At 59.9% G+C, this 18,312-nt stretch overlaps 1 protein-coding gene across 2 annotated transcripts; it reads left to right on the forward strand.

The window, feature by feature from the left end:
- Nucleotides 1-626: 626 nt before the first annotated feature.
- On the forward strand, nucleotides 627-13,243 carry Mknk2 (MAPK interacting serine/threonine kinase 2). 2 transcript variants are annotated; one of them, XM_046444261.2, is made up of 14 exons: nucleotides 627-743; nucleotides 881-1,015; nucleotides 4,592-4,679; nucleotides 4,800-4,901; nucleotides 4,978-5,075; nucleotides 7,318-7,397; nucleotides 7,640-7,713; nucleotides 7,883-7,987; nucleotides 8,100-8,155; nucleotides 8,259-8,354; nucleotides 8,818-9,012; nucleotides 9,554-9,718; nucleotides 10,642-10,685; nucleotides 10,938-13,243. In XM_046444261.2, exons 2-14 carry the CDS (start codon nucleotides 965-967, stop codon nucleotides 11,179-11,181), a joined length of 1,398 nt encoding a protein of 465 aa, XP_046300217.1. In that variant the 5' UTR covers nucleotides 627-743; nucleotides 881-964; the 3' UTR covers nucleotides 11,182-13,243. The 2 variants fall into 2 exon arrangements, with proteins under 2 accessions (XP_046300217.1, XP_046300218.1); XM_046444262.2 differs by lacking the exon at nucleotides 627-743 and adding an exon at nucleotides 3,867-3,984 and having other exon boundaries at nucleotides 892-1,015.
- Nucleotides 13,244-18,312: the final 5,069 nt, after the last annotated feature.

Here is an 18,312-nt window from a genome sequence, read left to right on the forward strand (position 1 = left end):
GTCTGGTTGGGTTTTACCTCCAGACCCGGCCTCCTGCCCCCAGCAGCTCCTTCCCACTCCTCCCTGATATGCTGTTTCACAGACCCCAGTCCCCACACCTTCTTCTCTGCCAACAACCGGAGGTGCCTGCTTCCTGGCTGGAAGTGGCCCAGCTGGGGTAATCCTGGTGGGACTGTGCAAGGGGGAGCATCAAGGAACTGCAAGAGAAAGTCATAGCAGGTTGTAGAGCAGGGGCATTGCTAAGGTTAGGGGTGTTGCCTTGCACGGGGCCAGACAGAAGGATCCGGGTCACTGCCAGAGTTTCGCCGGACCCCAAGCTTCAAGCAGCTTAAGGCAGGTCCACGCCAGCTGACGCCACCAGGAAGCCCGCCTGGGTTCCGCGATAGCAGCCCCTCCCCCCTGACCCTCAGCGCCATACGCGGACTGCGCAAGCGCAAGCGCGAGAACCGGCGCGGGGCCGCCCGCTCCTGGAGCGCGCAGCCGCACTCGGCGGCCGCTCCACGCTCCACCTCACTGCACTGGGGGGCGTGTCCTGAGTGGGGGCGGGGCCAGGCCGGGCAGGGCCTATAAAAGCGCCGGCGGCGGCGGCGCGCCCGGCTCCTCTCGGCGGCGGTGGCCCAGGCGGAGGAGTCCGCGGTGGCGGCGGTGGCGGCGCTGTTCCCCGCGCGGTCCGCGGAGCGGGGTCCGGGTTGTTCGACGTCGGGCGTCGGTGGCACTGCGGCCCCGGCCCGAGCCCGACCCCGGTGAGCGCGGCCCGGAGGACCTCAACCCGGGCGCGAGGAACGGGCCCCACGGAGTCCTGGCCGCCTCCAGCCGGCCGCGCTCCCTGCGGGCCGGCCGCCACCGCTCACCGCCCTCCCTTTGTCTGCTCCGCCCGCAGGGTCCCCTCCCTGGCCGCCCCCCGCCCACGGGCCGCCCCCCGGGCCCTGTGTCCCCTCCCCCGCTGGCGGGGCCCGGACGGAAGATGGTGCAGAAGAAAACAGCCGAACTTCAGGGCTTCCACCGTTCGTTCAAGGTGAGGGCCGGGTCGGTTTGGGGGCGCTGCCGCCTGGACCACTGGAGTGGCCAGTGGGGTCAGAGCTCACCCCGGAAGCTTGTGCGGGGTCCTCTGCCTGTGCTTGGGGGTACCGCCAAAAGGGTGTGCGCTGGACTGGGTGGTCAGCAGGCCCAGGCCCTGTTCCTTGCTGCGATTTGCGGGGTCCTTCCAGGAACCCCAGGAATGGCTTAGAGTCTTCTGCCTGGTGGTTCTGTGGCCCCCGCAAGTCCTAACCAGGTGTGTGCTGGGTGGGTGGTCAGCAGTCCACAGCCCAGTGCTCTAGGTTGAGTGTAGTCCTTCCTAGAATCCCTGGCCGGGCTGGTGCCCACTGCAAGCCTCAGCTGGTTGTGCGTCGGTTGGAGGGGGTCAGCAGGCCAGAGTCTCATCTCCACCTTTGTTTGGCTGTTGGGAATCTTCCTCCAGAAATTCCTGGCCAGGTCATTGCCTCTGGCTCCCACCTCCAGATGGCCTGTGAAATGGAGGAGTGGATTGGACACCCCTCCCAGACACCCCAGACCCAAGCACTATTTCCTGTCGGAGTGGGAAGTTTCAGCAGAGGCCCAGTGGTGGCTGCGGCTGCTGAGTCCTGGTCTCAGATGAGCGAATCTGGGGGCGGTGAGGAGGGCAGGTGCTGGGCAGGGGCCCCTGTGGGGCCTGGCCCAGGGGACGCAGTGATGTCAGCTTGCCCGCCCCACCCCGCAGGCCTGGTTATGTAATGGCTTCCTTGGGCTTCCTTGGGCAGGGACCTGTTGCCCGGTAGAGAAGGCAGAACGTGTGTGTGGTGTGGGTAGGAAGGCACCCACACCAGTGTGGGAGGAGCATTCGGAGCCTAGTGAAGAATTCCCAGTCCAGCCAGTGTCCCTGGCCAGCTGCCCCACCCCTGCCCCACATGCCTGTCATCCTTGTTTCCCTCTAGGGCAGCCATGGTCATGGCCTGTTGGGAGTGTCCGGGACTGGTCAGTAGAGGGATGGACCTGAGATGTCACCTACAGTGGTCTTTCCCCTCATGGGGCAGGGTATGAGTCAAAGTGGGGTCAGCGCAAGGGGCCAGTGAGGCAGCTGTAGCAAACCTGAGCTTTCTGGATGGTTCCAGATGCTTCCTGCCAAGGCCTGCTGACTGGAGGCCCCTAGCCAGACCCACACTGCCAGGACTGTCAGACAGCCCTGCTAGGAATTAGGACTGTAGTAGCCCCCAGCGTGGCGACTCCTGTTTGACAGTCCTGATTGTGACTAGGGGGGCCCTCCATTGGAGGAGTCTCCTTCCACAACCCCACCTCACCTCTTCTGTAACCCTTGCTATTCAGCAGGGAGACACATCAGCCAGGCCTCTTCAGGTGATTTTACTTTTTTTGGGGGGGTGTTGGGGTTGAACTGACAGCCTTGGTGTGCTAGGTGAGCACTGAGCCCCATCCCCAGCCCTGTTTTCTTCATTTTAAGTGCAAATGTGGAGGGTCCAAGATCATGCCAGGGTCCCCAGCACATGGTGTCTGTATCACTGTCCTGGGCCCCAGCAGACCTGTCCCTCACCAGTGTGGCTCTGGCCACCTCATCTGTCTCAGCCTTTCTGAGTTGGAGGCTGTGGCTAGCACATGGGGACCATGATCAGAGAAGGCCAGAGGCTTACACTGGGTCCTGCAACCTTTTGAGTCCTTTCACCCTTAGGAGGTTCTAAGAGTTGGGGGCAGCTGCCTCTCCTGTCTTACCATGACAGTGGTCAGGGAGCAGGTGCCATGACTCCTTTGACCTGGAGACTCAGGTCCACCATTCCTTCTAGTTGCCCCCTTGTGTGGTGGCTGCCCTGAGCCCCGGGTGCCTCTGTGCAGGAGCCTTATAAGAACGCTGCGTGCTAGATGCGTGTGCCTGCCTCCCTGCCGGGCTGGCGGGGTGCCCCCTTCTCCTGCCGGCCTATCAGCTCTCTGCCAGGGCAGGATGGGTGGGGAGGCAGGGAGGGCCAGTGCTTGCTTTTCATTCCCACCCACTGCCTCTCTGTGCCAGGCGGCTTCCTGGCCTCTGGTTGCCTTTTCTGCTGCAGGGTCCTTAGAGTCTCCTGGAGTGATTTCTCTACCAGATGACCCTCCTGTCAGAGCCCCGCCCAGTGGTCTCAAGGCCCAGAAAGGGGCAGTAACTTGGCCCAGGTCTCCTTGCACCTACGTTAGCATTACTCGGCACACACGTCATGGCCCATGCTGCCTGCTGCCTGTTCTCAAGGTGGTGGGGACTAAATGAGAGCTAATTTACTAGGGAACCTGGTAGAGCCTCAAACTCCCCAGCTTATAAGGCCTGCCCCTCATGCAGGGGACTTAAGTCTAGAACTGGACCATCCATTCTGTGGAGACATTTGTTCCAATAGTCTTCTGCTTGGGGACCAAGAAGAGGCTTCTGTGACATCCATCTTCCCTGATCAGGGACTTAGACTCTCTCTCCGGTCCTTGTTCTGTCTCTTACCCAAGCACTTGGCTGAACTTGAATCCTGGCCTCCACTGGCTCCTCCCCAAAGGGGTGGGCTTCTTAGCTGGTACCAAGGCTGAGGGGGCTCCCTCCAGGGGTGTCAGGCTGACCTAGACAGTGGAGACTGTGGACTAGCCAAGGCCTGGCAACTCCTGTCCATGTCCCTATAAGCTTCTGAAGCCAGAGCAGTTCAGCTGGACTCTGGCCACCCACAGGTGTGGTGCTTTGTTTCCCAAGTGGGTTGATGGTACTCAGAAGATAGTTTTGGATGCACAGAGCAGTTGTGGGAGGGTGTTCCAGGCAGCACAGCACACGAGCACAGGTGTGGAGGGTGAGATCTGTGTAATGGCAGAAGGGCCAGAAATGGCCTTAACCCTTGTAGGGCTCATGTCCTCGGATGCAACCTGGGGATCACGGGAGAACAAGCTGGAAGTCCGGCCTGGCGGCTCCTGCCCTACCACTGCCTAGCTGCTTTTGATCCTCACAGCCCTGTCCCCAAGGTCAGCCCTGAGGTCATGTGTCTGGGGAGGTTGTCCACATTTTGGGGATGAGTAGACTGAGGCACAGGACATGGCTTGGGTCCGACTATGACTCAGTCCTGGGCTGGGGGTAGCAGGCCAGGTTCCTCATGGTCAGACAAAAACAAGGCTTCTCCCATGTACATGTGGGACTTGGGTCTGGATCCCTCTCTGAGGTGGGGTCCTGGGCACTGTGGAGTACTGAGCACTAACCTGGCCTCCACCAACTCCATGCCAGGAGCTCCTCCAGTAGCCACAGCCATGAGTGTCCCTAGATATCACTCAGTGTCTCCTAGGGAGGCTCCCTGAGTTAGGTGATCACATGGACCCCTGAGAAACTGCACCCCATGGTCAGGTGCCCTGCTGAGGCCCTAGGATGCTGCACACAAGTCAGTCCGGGAGGCTGGGGTCCCCGGCCCATCCGGTGTGCACTCACTTCTAGTGTGAGTAGGGATGTGATAGATTGTTTCTGTGCTGGGCACCCAAAGTCTCTTGCCTTGGCACTGTTGACATTTGGGTCAGTAGTTCCATGTACTGGGGGCTATGGCCACCCAGGCCTGAGTGCTTTCTTCTCTCCTGTCCTCTACAGGGGCAGAATCCTTTCGAGCTGGCCTTCTCCCTAGACCCAGCCCACCACGCGGACTCGGACTTCAGCCCGCAGTGTGAGGCCCGCCCTGGTAAGGGCCAAGCGGGCGGGCGTGGCACAGAGTTACCCCTGTGCAAGGGTGAGGGCCGCCCTGTGGGAAGGTGGGTTAGGCAGGGAGCACCCCTGTGAGCCCTTGGCCTTCCCCGTACAGACATGCCCACAAGCCAGCCCATCGACATCCCAGATGCCAAGAAGAGGGGCAAGAAGAAAAAGCGATGCCGTGCCACCGACAGCTTCTCAGGCAGGTTTGAAGGTGAGTGAGGCACCAGCGCAGGGTGCTGGGGAGCTGGCCCCAGCCCCCGTCCTCACCCCTCCCCGCCGCTCCCCAGACGTCTACCAGCTGCAAGAGGACGTGCTCGGGGAAGGGGCCCACGCCCGCGTGCAGACCTGTGTCAACCTCATCACCAACCAGGAGTATGCAGTCAAGGTGAGATTCTCCCCACTGCTCCCCAGAGCTGCTAGCACTACTGGCCAGGGCCTGGCTGGTGTTCAAACCAGTGTCGAAACATGGCCCCGGGCCCTGCAATGCAGGCCGCCCCTGGAATCTAGGTCATCCCTCATATCTCGCTGGGAAGTGACAGTGAGAGCTGGCCCCTGCCTACCCTCACCCAGGTACCAAGAGCCTAAGAGTTGCTGCCATGAGCTGGAGGCTTTGGCAGAGGCCATGCTGGCCTGCTGCAGGCCTTGCACCCAGCCCTCAGCACCCCAGGCACCACAAGCACTTAGTGGATTGGTTATAAGGACCGAAAGGCAAGGGTGCAGTGTCTGGGGCCCAGCATGGGGCCTCTGCACTTGGGGAAACCCGGTGCAGGTCCACGAGAGCTTCCTGTGTTCCCTTGTCCCCCAATTCCTCTGGGTATGTCCAAGAGGTCTGCAAGCAGAGTCCAGATGAGGCCCTGGCATGGCCTTGGAACCTGACAAGGCTGACTGGTCAGACCCTATGTTCTGAGAAGCCTTCAGGCTTTCCTCGTGATTCTACGTCCGGCTCCTGGGCTGGGCGGGGTCACAACAGGGCTGCCTGCCCAGGGAGGAGGGCCAGGTGCTCCCTGGCAAGTAGGCTAGAAGCCTGTAGACCCTAGTGGACATCCAGGCCCTGCCAGTGGCTTCTGCATCTGAGGCTCAGGAGGAGCCTGAGGAGGAGGAAGAGGAGAATCCCATTTGAATAGGGAGGTAGGAACCTTGTCTAGGAGAAGTTAAAGGAGGCTGTTGGCATGGTGTGAGGGCCAAAGAAACGGTCCCTCCCCTGGGAGCTCTTGAGCTGGGAAATCAGACCTGCATGGCAGAGTCCTTCTGAGCTGGGAACTCTGCAGGGCAGACTTCCTCTTCTTGTTGGACGGGGTAGGGGAACCGAGGCTTGGAAGGGGTAGGTAGCCCAAGTCACACTGTGTGGCCTTTTGGTGGCTCCTGACTGCCTCCCCAGTGCCTTGCCATGACCCAGAGGGTTTGGGGAGCCCAGGGGGCTTCCTGGAGATAGTGTCAGGGCTGTTTTGAAATCTGCAGTGGCAGGAGGAGGTGTCCTGGGCACAGGAAGCAGGAAATATTGGGACTCAGGCTGGGTGGGGCAGAGTAGCCAGATTGCCCTCGGGATAGTTTGGGGAATGTCCCACTCTGTGGGCACAGTGCAAGGGATCCCTGCCAGGAGGGACTGCAGTGTCCTCCTTAAAGTGGGAGTTCTAGCTCGCTTCCCCAGGGGACAGGATGAGGTTCAGTGTAGTCCAGAACCTGGGGAGTACCCTACCCTCTGGACTTGGCACTCAGCAGTGGATTGAGTAACACTGATGTCTCTTGAGACCTCTTGCTGGGACAGGTGTGTTTGTCACTAGACATGTGGGACAGTACACTAGCTGTTGGTGCCCTTCAGTTTCTCCCCCAGCCAGCGGCTGTAGTGGGAGACAGCTCTGGGCATGTGAGGTCACCCAGCGTCCACTCACCTGGTGAGAGGAGCTTGGGTGTCTAACCTGGGGAGAGAGTCCCAGCAGGAACTGGGGATCCCTGCCAAGCACCTCTGACCCCACTTCTCTGACAGCAGATATGGCTAGGTACCCGCAGAGGCCGAACCCTCCAGCCCTTTAAGCTAATGGGAGGAGAGGGCGTAGGCTACAGAGTGTGGGCTGACTTCCCAGGGCTCTGGGGTCCTGGGAGGCTGGACCAGCTAGTGGCTAGGAGGCTGACCAGGGCTGGCCTGAAAGACACAGGCTTCTGGAGCTCGTGGGGCCATCTGCCCAGTCTGGCACAAAGCCAGGGAGGCAGGACTTGCGCAGCCGCATGGCAAGTGGGACTGGCTGGGCTGGCAGCCAGGTGCCAGAGGCCTCCCTAGTTCCATGGGTCATGTGGGAACCAGCCGTCTGGGAGCAGAGAACTGTGGCTGGCCAACTTGTCCCAGCGCCCCCCTCAGGTATCCTGATGTGCGTCAGGCCCGCAGACTCAGGCGGAGAGCTGCCCCCACTTCCCTTCCTTCCCCTGGTGCTGCTGGCTGAGGTGGCACCGTACCTCCTGCCTGTGCTGACATCGCAGTCCTGACTTCTAGCAAGTTCTGGGCCACGTAGGAGAGCTCTCGTTTCCAGAGGGGAGGGGTCTGATCTCTGATGGTGGAATTTCAGGGCAGGTTTCTGCCGGGGGCTTGTCTGTCCTGCTCACCCAGGTGGTCTGTGTCTCCCCACCTGTTTCAGATCATCGAGAAGCAGCCAGGCCACATTCGCAGTAGGGTGTTCCGGGAGGTGGAGATGCTCTACCAGTGCCAGGGACACAGGTAAAGTGACCTGCCCTCACCCCGGTGCCAGTCCCTGAGTCATCTTTCCCTGGATGAATGGGCCCAAGCGCCAAATCCCTGCAAGCAGGATGCTGACCAGGCACTGCTGGGCCGTGTGGGTGGGTCCAGTGGCAGGCTGCAGACAGGTCCTGGTGGGCATGGGAGGGCTGTCCCTCCTAGGCTAGACACTGGGTGCTCAGGGGCCTCAGGAAGCCTCAGCTCCTCCTCTGCCCCCACCCCAGGAATGTTCTGGAGCTGATCGAGTTCTTTGAGGAGGAGGATCGTTTCTACCTGGTGTTTGAGAAGATGCGAGGTGGTAGGTAGGGGCTCCTGGTTGGGGAGTGTTGGGAGACATTTCCAGCCGCATCCTTAGGGATGGGGGCTCCGGGACACCAGGAGGAGCCTCTCAGGTGGAAGTGGACGCTAGACATTAGCGCAGGGACCTGGAAGTGACCATGTCCTCCCTTGGCATGGCCTTGCCCCAGGTTCCATCCTGAGTCACATCCATAAGCGGCGACACTTTAACGAGCTGGAGGCCAGTGTGGTGGTGCAGGATGTGGCCAGCGCCTTGGACTTCCTGCACAACAAAGGTGGGTGGTGGGGCTGACTGTGCACCTGCAGACTGCAGGTCTGGGGTTTCTACCTGCCTGGAACTCCCGGGGAGATGCCTCCACCCCTAACCCCCTGCTCCACCTCCCTCAGGCATCGCCCACAGGGACCTAAAGCCCGAGAACATCCTCTGTGAGCACCCCAACCAGGTGAGGCAAGCTCCCACCCGGGTCCTGTGGGGTCACCCCTGGGAGTGTCCTTCTCTGCTTGCCAGGGCTGGACCCCTCCCACAGCCCTCTGGTGATCCTCCAGGTCTCTCCTGTAAAGATCTGCGATTTTGACCTGGGCAGTGGCATCAAACTCAACGGGGACTGCTCCCCCATCTCCACCCCAGAGCTGCTTACCCCGGTGAGAGTTAAGGGTGCCCCACGGGCGTGCAGGGAAGGGCTTGCTGCATAAGTTTGCGTAACCTCCAGGTGCCTGGGCCTGCTCCACAGCTCCTGTCCGGCTACCTTCCCTGGAGCCAAGGTAGCCGGCTTCTCGGCTTCCGCTTAGCAACAACTGCTGATTGGCTGCAGGGGGGGGGTGGGGTGCCACGGGGGCGGGGGTGCGGTGCGGGGCGGATTCCCTTCGCCTGACCAAGCAGGGCAGTGCCAGTCCAGTTCTGGGCACTTGGTGATTGGGCGGGGTGAGCTCCAGCAACAGCTGCTGGTTGGCAGGCTGTGGGTGGGGCGGGGCCTCGGGTGGGCGGAGGTGGGGCTAGGCGGGTTCTGGGCACCTGCTGATGGGGCGGGGCAGGCTCCAGCAGCAGCTTCTGATTGGCTGGGTTTTGGGGGGGGGGTCTTTTGACCACACCCTCTTGGATTGGCAGTGCGGTTCCGCAGAGTACATGGCCCCAGAGGTGGTGGAGGCCTTCAGTGAGGAGGCCAGCATCTACGACAAGCGCTGCGACCTGTGGAGTCTGGGTGTCATCCTCTACATCCTGCTTAGCGGTTACCCGCCATTCGTGGGCCACTGTGGCAGTGACTGTGGCTGGGACCGTGGGGAGGCCTGCCCTGCCTGTCAGGTATCCCCCTGCTGTGGATGTCCCTTGTATGTCTCCTTCCTTCCTAGGGGCTACCCTTGTGCCCCAGGCATCTGTCCCTGATTGGGTCTGCAGGGTAGTGTCAGGCGTCCTGGGTTCCCCAGCCCATGGGAGGAGACAGACATACTGGTCAGAGCTGAGGATTTGAGAATTGGTGCCAGGTCTGTGGTTGGGCCTTTTGTCCAAGATGTGAAGTTCATTATTCATGACCTTATGTCCCCGGGGCCAGGCTCCCTGGACTGCCTTTTTTAAATCAAGCTTCACCCTAGACAGTGTTCAGGTTCCCTCCAGGCATCTGTCCCTCACTTTACTTTGGCCCCAGAGCCCCCAGCGTGTCACTGGAATTAGGGCCTTGGCCCTCTCCAGTCCTCCACCCTGCATGCCAGGTGGCTGGTCCAGCACCCTCGCCTGTAGTGGGTTCTGGGGACCCTGGTAGGGCTGTCAGTCTCTGCATCCACATTTTGCCCACTGGGGTGACAGGTGTCCTTGTGGGCTGCCGCTGATCATCATACCCCTCCCGTAGAACATGCTGTTTGAGAGCATCCAGGAGGGCAAGTATGAATTCCCAGACAAGGACTGGGCCCACATCTCCTTCGCCGCCAAAGACCTCATCTCCAAGTTGCTTGTCCGTGATGCCAAGCAGAGGCTGAGCGCTGCCCAAGTCCTGCAGCACCCCTGGGTGCAAGGGGTGAGCCCCAGGGCCTGGGAGGGGACACCGAGCTCCCTGAGCTGCACCTTCCTCCAATGGATAAGGGGGAGTCTCACAACAAGTATCTGATACCCAGAGGGTTCAGCATGGCCACCCTGAGCTGCAGGGGTGGGTCTGTGTCTCCTGGGCTACACTGCAGTCCTAGGCCACGGGGTTTAGCTGAAATCCCACTGCCTCCCTGGCAGCCCTGCAAGGGGCTCACAGGAGCAGCTGCTCAGAGATTCCTGGCCTGGTGGGCCCTAGGCTCAAGAGCCACAGGGTGCCACTGTACACCAAGCAGGGATCAGCCAAGGGACAGGTGGGCGGCAGCCTCAGGAGAGAGCCCAGCCCAGCCAAGGTAGACTCTCCACCTGCCATTTACAGTCCAGGGCCCATCCCTTTGCCCACTCTAGGATGGGCCTCAATCTGGGAAGGGCCAGGCACTTCTCTAGGTCAGAGGTCATCAGGGCTGAGCAATACCCCAAGAGAGTAAGACCACCAGAGTGCCAGAAACTGGGGTCCCTTGGAATTCCATAATCAAGGGGCAGCTCCAAACCCCTTCCAGGAGCATCCAGAAACCTGTGAGCTGAGAAGGCAGTGGGGGGCTAGGGGTGGGTTTGGGCTGGAGACTCTTTCAGGAGGGGTGTTTATTTGGAGCCCCTGGCCCTCCTGCTGGTGGATCTCTGCTTCATCCCCACCCTCACCCTGGCTCAGAGCTGCAGGTTCCTGGGAGCATGGGACGGGGAGGGGTATCTGATGCACTGGGCATCCAGCTGTGTTCCTGGTCTCAGGAAGTGTCCAGGTGATGGAGCATGGACCTGGAGCTTCCCTTGACAGGACCCCCATTAGCCCTTGGGGACCTTGGGATGGGTCTTGTTTGGTCTCGTCTGCTTTCCAGCCCTGAGTTTGCTGTCTTATTGCAGTGTGCCCCAGAGAACACCCTGCCTACGCCCATGGTCCTGCAGAGGTGAGGCCACCAGTGGGTTGGGGGCTTGGGGGGTTAAATATTCAGCTAAAAACAGAAGAGTTTCTTTGAGCCGGGAATGGACACCTAAGCACTTGAATGTCCCTGTACCAGTTAACTTCACGTAGGTCCTCTTTGGGATCCTGCACTCAGAGGGGCCCAAAGGTGTGGGGCGGGGGTCAACACAGCCCCCGGGTCACTGGAGGAAACAGGGAAGGATGTGTGTTTGTAGATGGCTCCTACCCTGTCCCACAGGAACAGCTGTGCCAAAGACCTCACGTCCTTCGCAGCCGAGGCCATCGCCATGAACCGGCAGCTGGCTCAGCGAGAGGAGGATGAGGCTGAAGAAGAGGCCGCGGGGCAGGGCCCGCCTGTTGTCATCAGACCTACCTCACGCTGCCTGCAGCTGTCCCCGCCCTCTGAGTCCAAGCTGGCCCAGCGGCGGCAGAGAGCCAGCCTGTCCACCGCCCCCGTGGTCCTTGTGGGGGACCACGTGTGACCCCCCAGTCCCTTCTCTGTACATAGGTCACCCCCTTCCCATCAGACCTAAAAGGCTTTGGCGCTGTGGCCAGTCAGGGCCCAGGGGCTGCCCTCCCTCTGCTCTGGCTGTGTCCGGGCTCGCCCAGCTGGGGGTGTTTTATAGAAGGTTTTTGCTGTTGATTTTTTTTCCTTCTTCCCCTCGTTCCTCTCCCATTTTTTGTTTTTCTGTTTTGTTTTTGTTTGTTTTTTTCTTCCTTTTGACGGTGTTAAAAGCAAAGCAAGTGCCCCGGGGAGGAGAGTGGAGGGCGTGTGGCTGGGCGAGCCCCTCCTGCACCTGCCCGTGATGCTCACCGGTACTGTGAAGGTCTCTGTGCCCCACCCAGGCGCCTGTGCCCCCAGCTGCCTCCCTCATCGCCTGCTTCCAGCCAGTCTGCCATCTCTGAGTGCTGGGGGGATGCACAGGGCCCCGCCCATCCCTCCCCACCCTCAGTATTTTCAGGGACAGCCCCCCTCCCAGTGACAAGCAGAAGCCCCTTCATTGCTTACCCCCCTGGCAGCCTGGGCGGGGGCAGGGGCCTCACTGTGGAAGGAGGGCTGGGGTTCCAGTAGGGGGCAGCACTAGATCCCCAGCCCCATCCCCTGGCCCGAGCTCGCCTGCCCACCCGCCCTGTCCTTTGAGAGCTGACAATCGGGGCTCCTTCCCAAGCTGTCTGAATGGATCCCTGCCAGCTGGACTTGGTCTCTGACCTTGACCTTAAACTGCAGCTGGCACGGGGACATACCCACTGCTCCCTCCCACTCCCCCGGGACTGAAGCTGGAGCCTGATCAACAATCTGCCCCCAGCTGGTTCCACCAAGGTGGGTGAGGGGCAGGACAGGCACCCATCAGCCAATGTGGGGTCCCAAGGTGTCTCCTAACCCCCAGGGCACCTGAGTGCCCCTTCTCAGGGCTCAGTCTGACTATGCCCATGTCCTGCCCCACATTGGCCCTGAGTCTGGCCTTTGGAAGCTCTGTCACACACACCCCCATCTCCAGAGCTGGGGCCAGACCCAGGGGTACCCCAAATCCCTCCCATCCCCCACCTCCAAGGGCAGCGACTTGTGTGTGCCCACCTTCAGGAAAACGGCCACAGCTTGGCCTCCCTTGGGGAAACCAGGAATGGCTGGGGAGGGGCCGCTGGGTGCCCCGCCAGCTCTGACCCACTGCGCCTGGCCAGCCGGCTGTGGGCCTGGGGGTCTGCCGCTGGGTCCTTGGCCGTGAACTTCTATGCAATACCAGTTCCCATTTTCTATGTGCAGTGCAGCCCTGCTGGTCAGGGGGGCAGCAGCGGGGGTGCTGGGCCACTGCCTGGCCAGTCCAGGCCTGCTCAGGTGTCTTGGGGCAGGGACTGGGCAAGCCCCCTGGCCTCCGAATCCGTGGTCAGGATCGTTTGTCACATTTAGTTAGTTTTTTTAAACCATCATTTGACTTGCTTCCCCGTTGAAGAATACTTGAATGTCGGAGGGGCCTCGCCGGAGGGGGCTCAGACACTGCCCAGCCCCTTACCGGCGTCACAGTCTGGTGGCCTGCGGGGGGCGACGTCCTGCCCCATCCTCTGCCCTTCTGTATCTGTGGACCGACCTTTCCAAAGAGCCGGGAGGGGTGGGGAGCCGCCCGGCCCCGCCCCATCCTCGCTGGTGGCGGCGCTGCCTGCCCTGGGGACTCTGCCTGGCCGCCTCCTTTGGAAGGCCAGCAGCAGCTGTCGAACCTCCCCAGAGGCGGGCCTGTCACTTCCTCTCCCCCGTTGCCTCCACGCCGCCACCGGAGGACTGGTTAGAGCCGCTACTGTGAATGAGCGACGGTCAGGAGCCACCCCTGACCCGCTCCCGGCGCCAGGAAGGGGGCTGGCCGCTGACCATGTCCAGAGGCTCAAGACGCGGAAGAACTCGAAACTGAGAAAGTGGGGCGAAGACATCCAAGCACTTTAACTCCATTGTACCAGGTGAACGATTGAGCTCGAAAGTTTTCCTTTACACCAACTGTCAATGCCAGAATTTTGTATTCTGTTTTGTAAGGATTTAATAAAAACCGTAAAAAATGGCCCCTGCCTGCACCCAGCGCTCTGCCCCTGGCCGCGCAGGAGAGTGGCACCTGGGGCGGCAGGCAGGCCGCGTCCTCTCCACCAGGACAGTGCGACAAAGGCCAGGCCAGGCTCTTCCAGCCTTCCCCGGAAGGAGGGACTGGGCACCCCAAAGCTGACCTGAGTCGCTCACGCGGTGACGGTGGCCTCCCCGCGTGCCTTGGGGTACTTCATAACATGGCAGCTGAAGCCCTTGCAGGTGACCTGCCTCAGAACCTCTGAGCACACTCAGGTGTAGGAGGGGACAGCACATGGTGTCCTCCTCGCACAGGTGGACCATGGCAGCTACCTCTGCACATGATCTAACAGCATCAGGGATTCAAACCCTCCCAGTGTGGCCAGTGCCCTCCTCTGAAGTCCAGCCCCTTAGCTGTAATCGAATTCTTGCTGTATGCAGCCTCTGTACCGAGATCAGGGGCAGAGGAGGTGACCTGGACTGACCAGGGCTGGCTGCAGGTCTTAGGGGGATGCAGAAGTCAGGGAGGGCTCCTGGAGGAGGGAGCACAGGGCAGACAGTGAAGCCCAGTGGTAGAGTCCAGCTCCACCCAGACCGTTGCGTGCCTTGCTTGCGGACCCATGCAGTCAGGGGTCTGAGAGTGGCCAGGTGTGGTCACGTGCGGGCCCCACAAAGCCCAGCAAGGCCAGGCCAGTTGGTGACGTCATCACCGAAGGGCCTGGGGGCGTGGCGGGATAGGGAGGTGTGGCTTATCTGGTAGGCGTGGTTATATGTCAGGAAGGGGCCGGAGCCGGTGGGGTGCTGGCTAGGGGTCCTGCGCTCCCAGCAGCAGGGGTGCTAGAGGCGTGAAAAGAGGAAGAAACTGGCTCCTGCAGACCCGCAGGGGGAGAGCAGTGGCGGTGTGCCCAGGCGTTGGGGAGGCTGAGCCCCGAGGACAGTGGGGAGCCCCTGCAGGTTTTCATTTTCTTAATGTTTGCGGTGCTGGGGACTGAACCAGAGCCGCCCTACCCCTGAGCTGCGCCCCAACCTTTATATCGTATCTTGAGACCCGGCTCTCGGGTTCTCGCTGAATTTCCCAGACGTTCTCTTGCCTCAGCCTCCTGAGCCGCTGGGATGAACCCGGCACCACGCGCCCAGCTAGGCCTTATTGAGATAAAATTCACACATAACACTTACTCATAGAAAGTGCACACTTCCCAGTGGCTCAGGAGGCTGCAACAGGAGGGTGCGAGTTCAAGGTCAGCCTCTGCAACTTAGGGAGGCCCTAAGCAATTTATTGAGACCCTGTCTCAAAATAAAAATTAAAAAGGACTTGGGCTGTAACTCAATGGTAAAGTGTCCTGGGTTCAATCCCAAGTAACGAAAAAAATTAAAAATAAAGTGTGCCCTTCAAGCCTGGCGTGGTCACGCATGCCTGTGATCCCAGCAATTTGGGAGGCTGAGGCAGGAAGATCACAAGTTTGAGGCCAGCCTCAGCAATTAATTTAGCAAAACTTTGTCTCCAGCAGGACCGCGGGGTATATCTCAGTGGTAAAGGCCCCTGGGTTCATTCCCCAGCACTACAAAAATTAATAATAATGAAATAACAAAGTGTGTACCCCAGTATCTTTTAGTACATTTTCGGGGCTGTACAAACAGCACCTCTAATTCCAGACATTCTCAACATCCCTACAGCACACCCCATTCCCACACCACGATCCACGCCCTGTCTCTGGTCTTGCTCGTTCTCCACATCTCCTGTCCAGGAGATGACATGTGTGGCCTTTCTGTGTTCTGGTTCTTTCTTATCTATCATCTATTAGTACTGAGGACTGACCCAGGGTCACTGTACCACTGAGTCACATCCCCACCCCTTTTTATTTTTTGAGATGTCACTAAGTTGCTTAGGGCCTTGCTAAGTTGCTGAGGTTGGTCTCAAATCTGCGATCCTCCTGCTTCAGCCTCCAGAGCTGCTGGGATGACAGGTGTGCACCACTGTGCCCAGCTAGGCTTTATTTTTTAAATAAAATTGAAAGAAAAAATACAGGGCTGGACACGGTGACGCATGCCTTTAATCCCTGCAGCTCAAAGTTCAAAGCCAGCCTCAACAACTTAGTGACTTAGTGCTTAGCCCTAAGCACCTCAGTGAGATTCTGTCTCTAAATAAAATTTTAAAAAAGGGCTGGGGTGTTGCTCAGTGGTCGAGTGCTGCTGGGTCAATCCCCAGTGTCAAAAAAAGAAAGTTTTAGGTTTGCAGAAAATTTGTGAGGATCAGAGTTTCTGTGAACGCAGCATCCAGTTTCCCTGATCCTGGCCTTGACTCTGGCATGTCCCAGTCTTCCAGAGCAGTCAGGCAGCACGACGGGATTTGGGCAGGAAGAGATGCAGCAGGCCTGCACCCTTGACCTGGCTGAGACAAGTAGGCAAGTGCTGGCTGCATACCGGCACCTGGAGGTGGAGACTGGCCAGGGACACTGGGGCGGCCCTGGTCACCCATCCTGGAAGAGGCTCCACTTCTTCCAGTTCCAGGATTTTCCTGCCACTGCTCAGGAAAACCAGTCATGGAAGAGGGCGGGCTGGGCTGGCTGAGGAGAAACCACAAAAATAAAATCTAGAGCAAGTTCCTTCGCTGGACAAGCTGTTCCTGGCAGACGGCAGGGGGCAGGGAGCGGTCAGCGGCATGGCCAGGCAGGGCGGGCAGGACGTGGTGCCACCTGGGAGGGCAGGGACTTGGCATGTGGCACTGCCGTGCCCCCTGCACACACATGCACAGATGCACATCTGTGCACTTCAGGCCCAGGCCTGGCAAGAGTCAGGGCAGCCGGCCAGGGAGCCCCGGGGCTCTGGGGTTGGCCCGGGGAGAGCTGAGCGGCCTCCTGGCTCGCTCAGTGTCTGTGAGCGAATGTGTGTGCAAGATCCTCACCGAGGGCAAAGGACCAGGCAGCAGGGGCCAGGCCCAGCTCCGTGGCAAAGGGCATCTGGGTTCAAGCCCAGTACTGAAGGGGGTAAATCCAGGGCCCGGAAAGCCCCCGGAGCACCCCACAGGCAGTAAGAGCTCCCTGATGGGCTGAGGGACCGCTGTGGTTCAAGGACTGGGGACTATGGTGTCCCGCCTACAGAGGGTGGGGACCCAGCGTTCTGTGGGGCCCAGGACACCCACCGCAGAGAAGGGCCCAGCCCCGTGTCCACTGTGTGGAGACCCTGTTTAGGGCAGGTGGACTCACAAGAGGAAGGGAAGCAGGAGAAGCCACCAAAGTCCCCTGCAGGGCACCTGCAGCTCCACCCCTCAGAGGAGGCTGGAAGGGCCAAGGTCACACCTCCAGGTGGCCCTGCTGGGGCCAGGAAGCCACATGAGGTGTTTGTACGCCTCAGTGACACACTACCCCCACGGGGACACCAGGAGTGCCCAAGTCCAGGTGAAGTAGGTGCCAGCCTTGGGGGCAATGGGAACCTGAAGGGGGAAACCCCCTGGGGCCACAGCAACCAAGCTGGGCGGCAGCTGGACAGCTGGCCAACGGTGGCCCAGGACTGTTTTCTGACCTAGAGAAGGAATTTTCCCAGGATGTGGCAACAGCCCCAGCAGGTGCTCCGAGTGGGTGTCCTGCAGAGCAGGAACAGACGTGGGGAGAGTCAGCCTTAAAAACCCTCCATGCTGGGCACAGTGGCCAGAGACGCAGGAGGCTGGGGCAGGAGCATCCCAAGTTCAAGGCCAGCCTTGGCTCTTTAGTGAGATCTTGTCTCAAAATAAAAAATAGAAAGGGCTGGGGGTGGGCTGTAGCCCAGCGGTACTGCCCCTGGGTTCAATCTCCATCGTGAAAAAATTAATTTAAAGAAAAGTCCTGTTGGGCTGGGGATGTGGCTCAAGCGGTAGCGTGCTGGCCTGGCATGCGTGCGGCCCGGGTTCTATCCTCAGCACCACATACAAAGATGTTGTGTCTGCCGAGAACTAAAAAATAAATATTAAAAAAAAAAAAAAAGAAAAGTCCTGTTGTGGGGTCCCAACTCGGGGGTCCCTGGGGTGGCACCAGTCTCTGTTCTGGGATGCCCGACTGACACTTGCTATCAGGGTGTCATCACCCACAATACACAGGGCCAGGAAGGGTAACCTAAGGGACGTTTGAGAGTAGCCGTGTGACCTCTGAAGCCAGGCCCTAGCACACACTGTGGCTTCCGCCTTCCTCTGGGACTGGGTGCTCTGGGGAGAGCCAGCCAGGTGCAGACGACCCTGTGCCCAGGGTTGGGTCCGTGTGCCCTTCTCCCATGACCAGGCCTCCCTCAGAGACCTCCCACCTTCAGCGGGCACTGGGGTAGCTAATTGGGCCGCCTCTCAATGTCTCCTACCTGGGAAACTAGATTCAAAGGCCGAGAGGGTCGAGGCCATGTTTTGGCTGGACTGTTTCTCCCCGTTTTGTTTTGGGGTGCTGGGAAGGAAGCCACGCTCGGCAATGAGTCGGCACTGAGCTGAGCTACACTCAAGTCCCCAGATGCTGCTGTTGTTTTTTCTCTTAAACTGGGGACTGAACCCAGGTTCTACCACTAAGCTGCACCCCAGCCCTTTTTCCTTTTTATTTTAAATTGCCCAGGCTGGCCTCCATTTTGCGACTCTCCTGCCTCAGCCTCCGGAGTCGCGCCTTGAATATCAGGGCTGGAAGGGAGCCCCCAGGAAAGGTGAGGCTGGAGAGCTTCTGCTCTGCACCGGAGGCCACGACAGAGGAACCCCGCGCTGCTTCGGGGGGGGGGGGGTGGTGTTAGTCCTCTGTGGGGCGAATAACCCTCAGGCTGAAGTGCCATCCTTTGGGCACGTCCCCGTCCCCACATCTCTTGTGGCCTCCGCTGAGTTTTTGCTGACCCTCTGATTTTTTTATCTCCTCAATGCCAGGCATTTTGGTTGTGAATGCTATTCCTATGTGACAGTCCCAGTGTCCTTGAGCTGGAGGCCAGGGAAGGACCGAAGGGAGAAAAATGACGCCCCACCCTGGGGGAGTGCCTTTCCGTGCTGTGGCCTCTCCGCATCCATATTCCCGGGAGCGGCTTTGCACGTGCGCCCTCTAGAGGCCACTGCCCACCGGCCTGGCCGGGTTGTCCCAGGATCCGG

Source organism: Marmota monax, unplaced genomic scaffold (assembly GCF_021218885.2).
Source record: "Marmota monax isolate L192 unplaced genomic scaffold, Marmota_monax_Labrador192_F-V1.1 WCK01_AAM20220418_F8-fsc00102, whole genome shotgun sequence".
Lineage (NCBI taxonomy): Eukaryota > Metazoa > Chordata > Mammalia > Rodentia > Sciuridae > Marmota > Marmota monax.

Bases quoted from the DNA above. Each gene is read 5' to 3' on its own strand.
- Mknk2 (XM_046444261.2), top strand. From the start codon at position 965: ATGGTGCAGAAGAAAACAGCCGAACTTCAGGGCTTCCACCGTTCGTTC. The intron at 1,016-4,591 runs GTGAGGGCCGGG...TGTCCTCTACAG, and splicing joins GCTTCCACCGTTCGTTCAAG to GGGCAGAATCCTTTCGAGCT. The intron at 4,902-4,977 runs GTGAGTGAGGCA...GCCGCTCCCCAG, and splicing joins CTTCTCAGGCAGGTTTGAAG to ACGTCTACCAGCTGCAAGAG.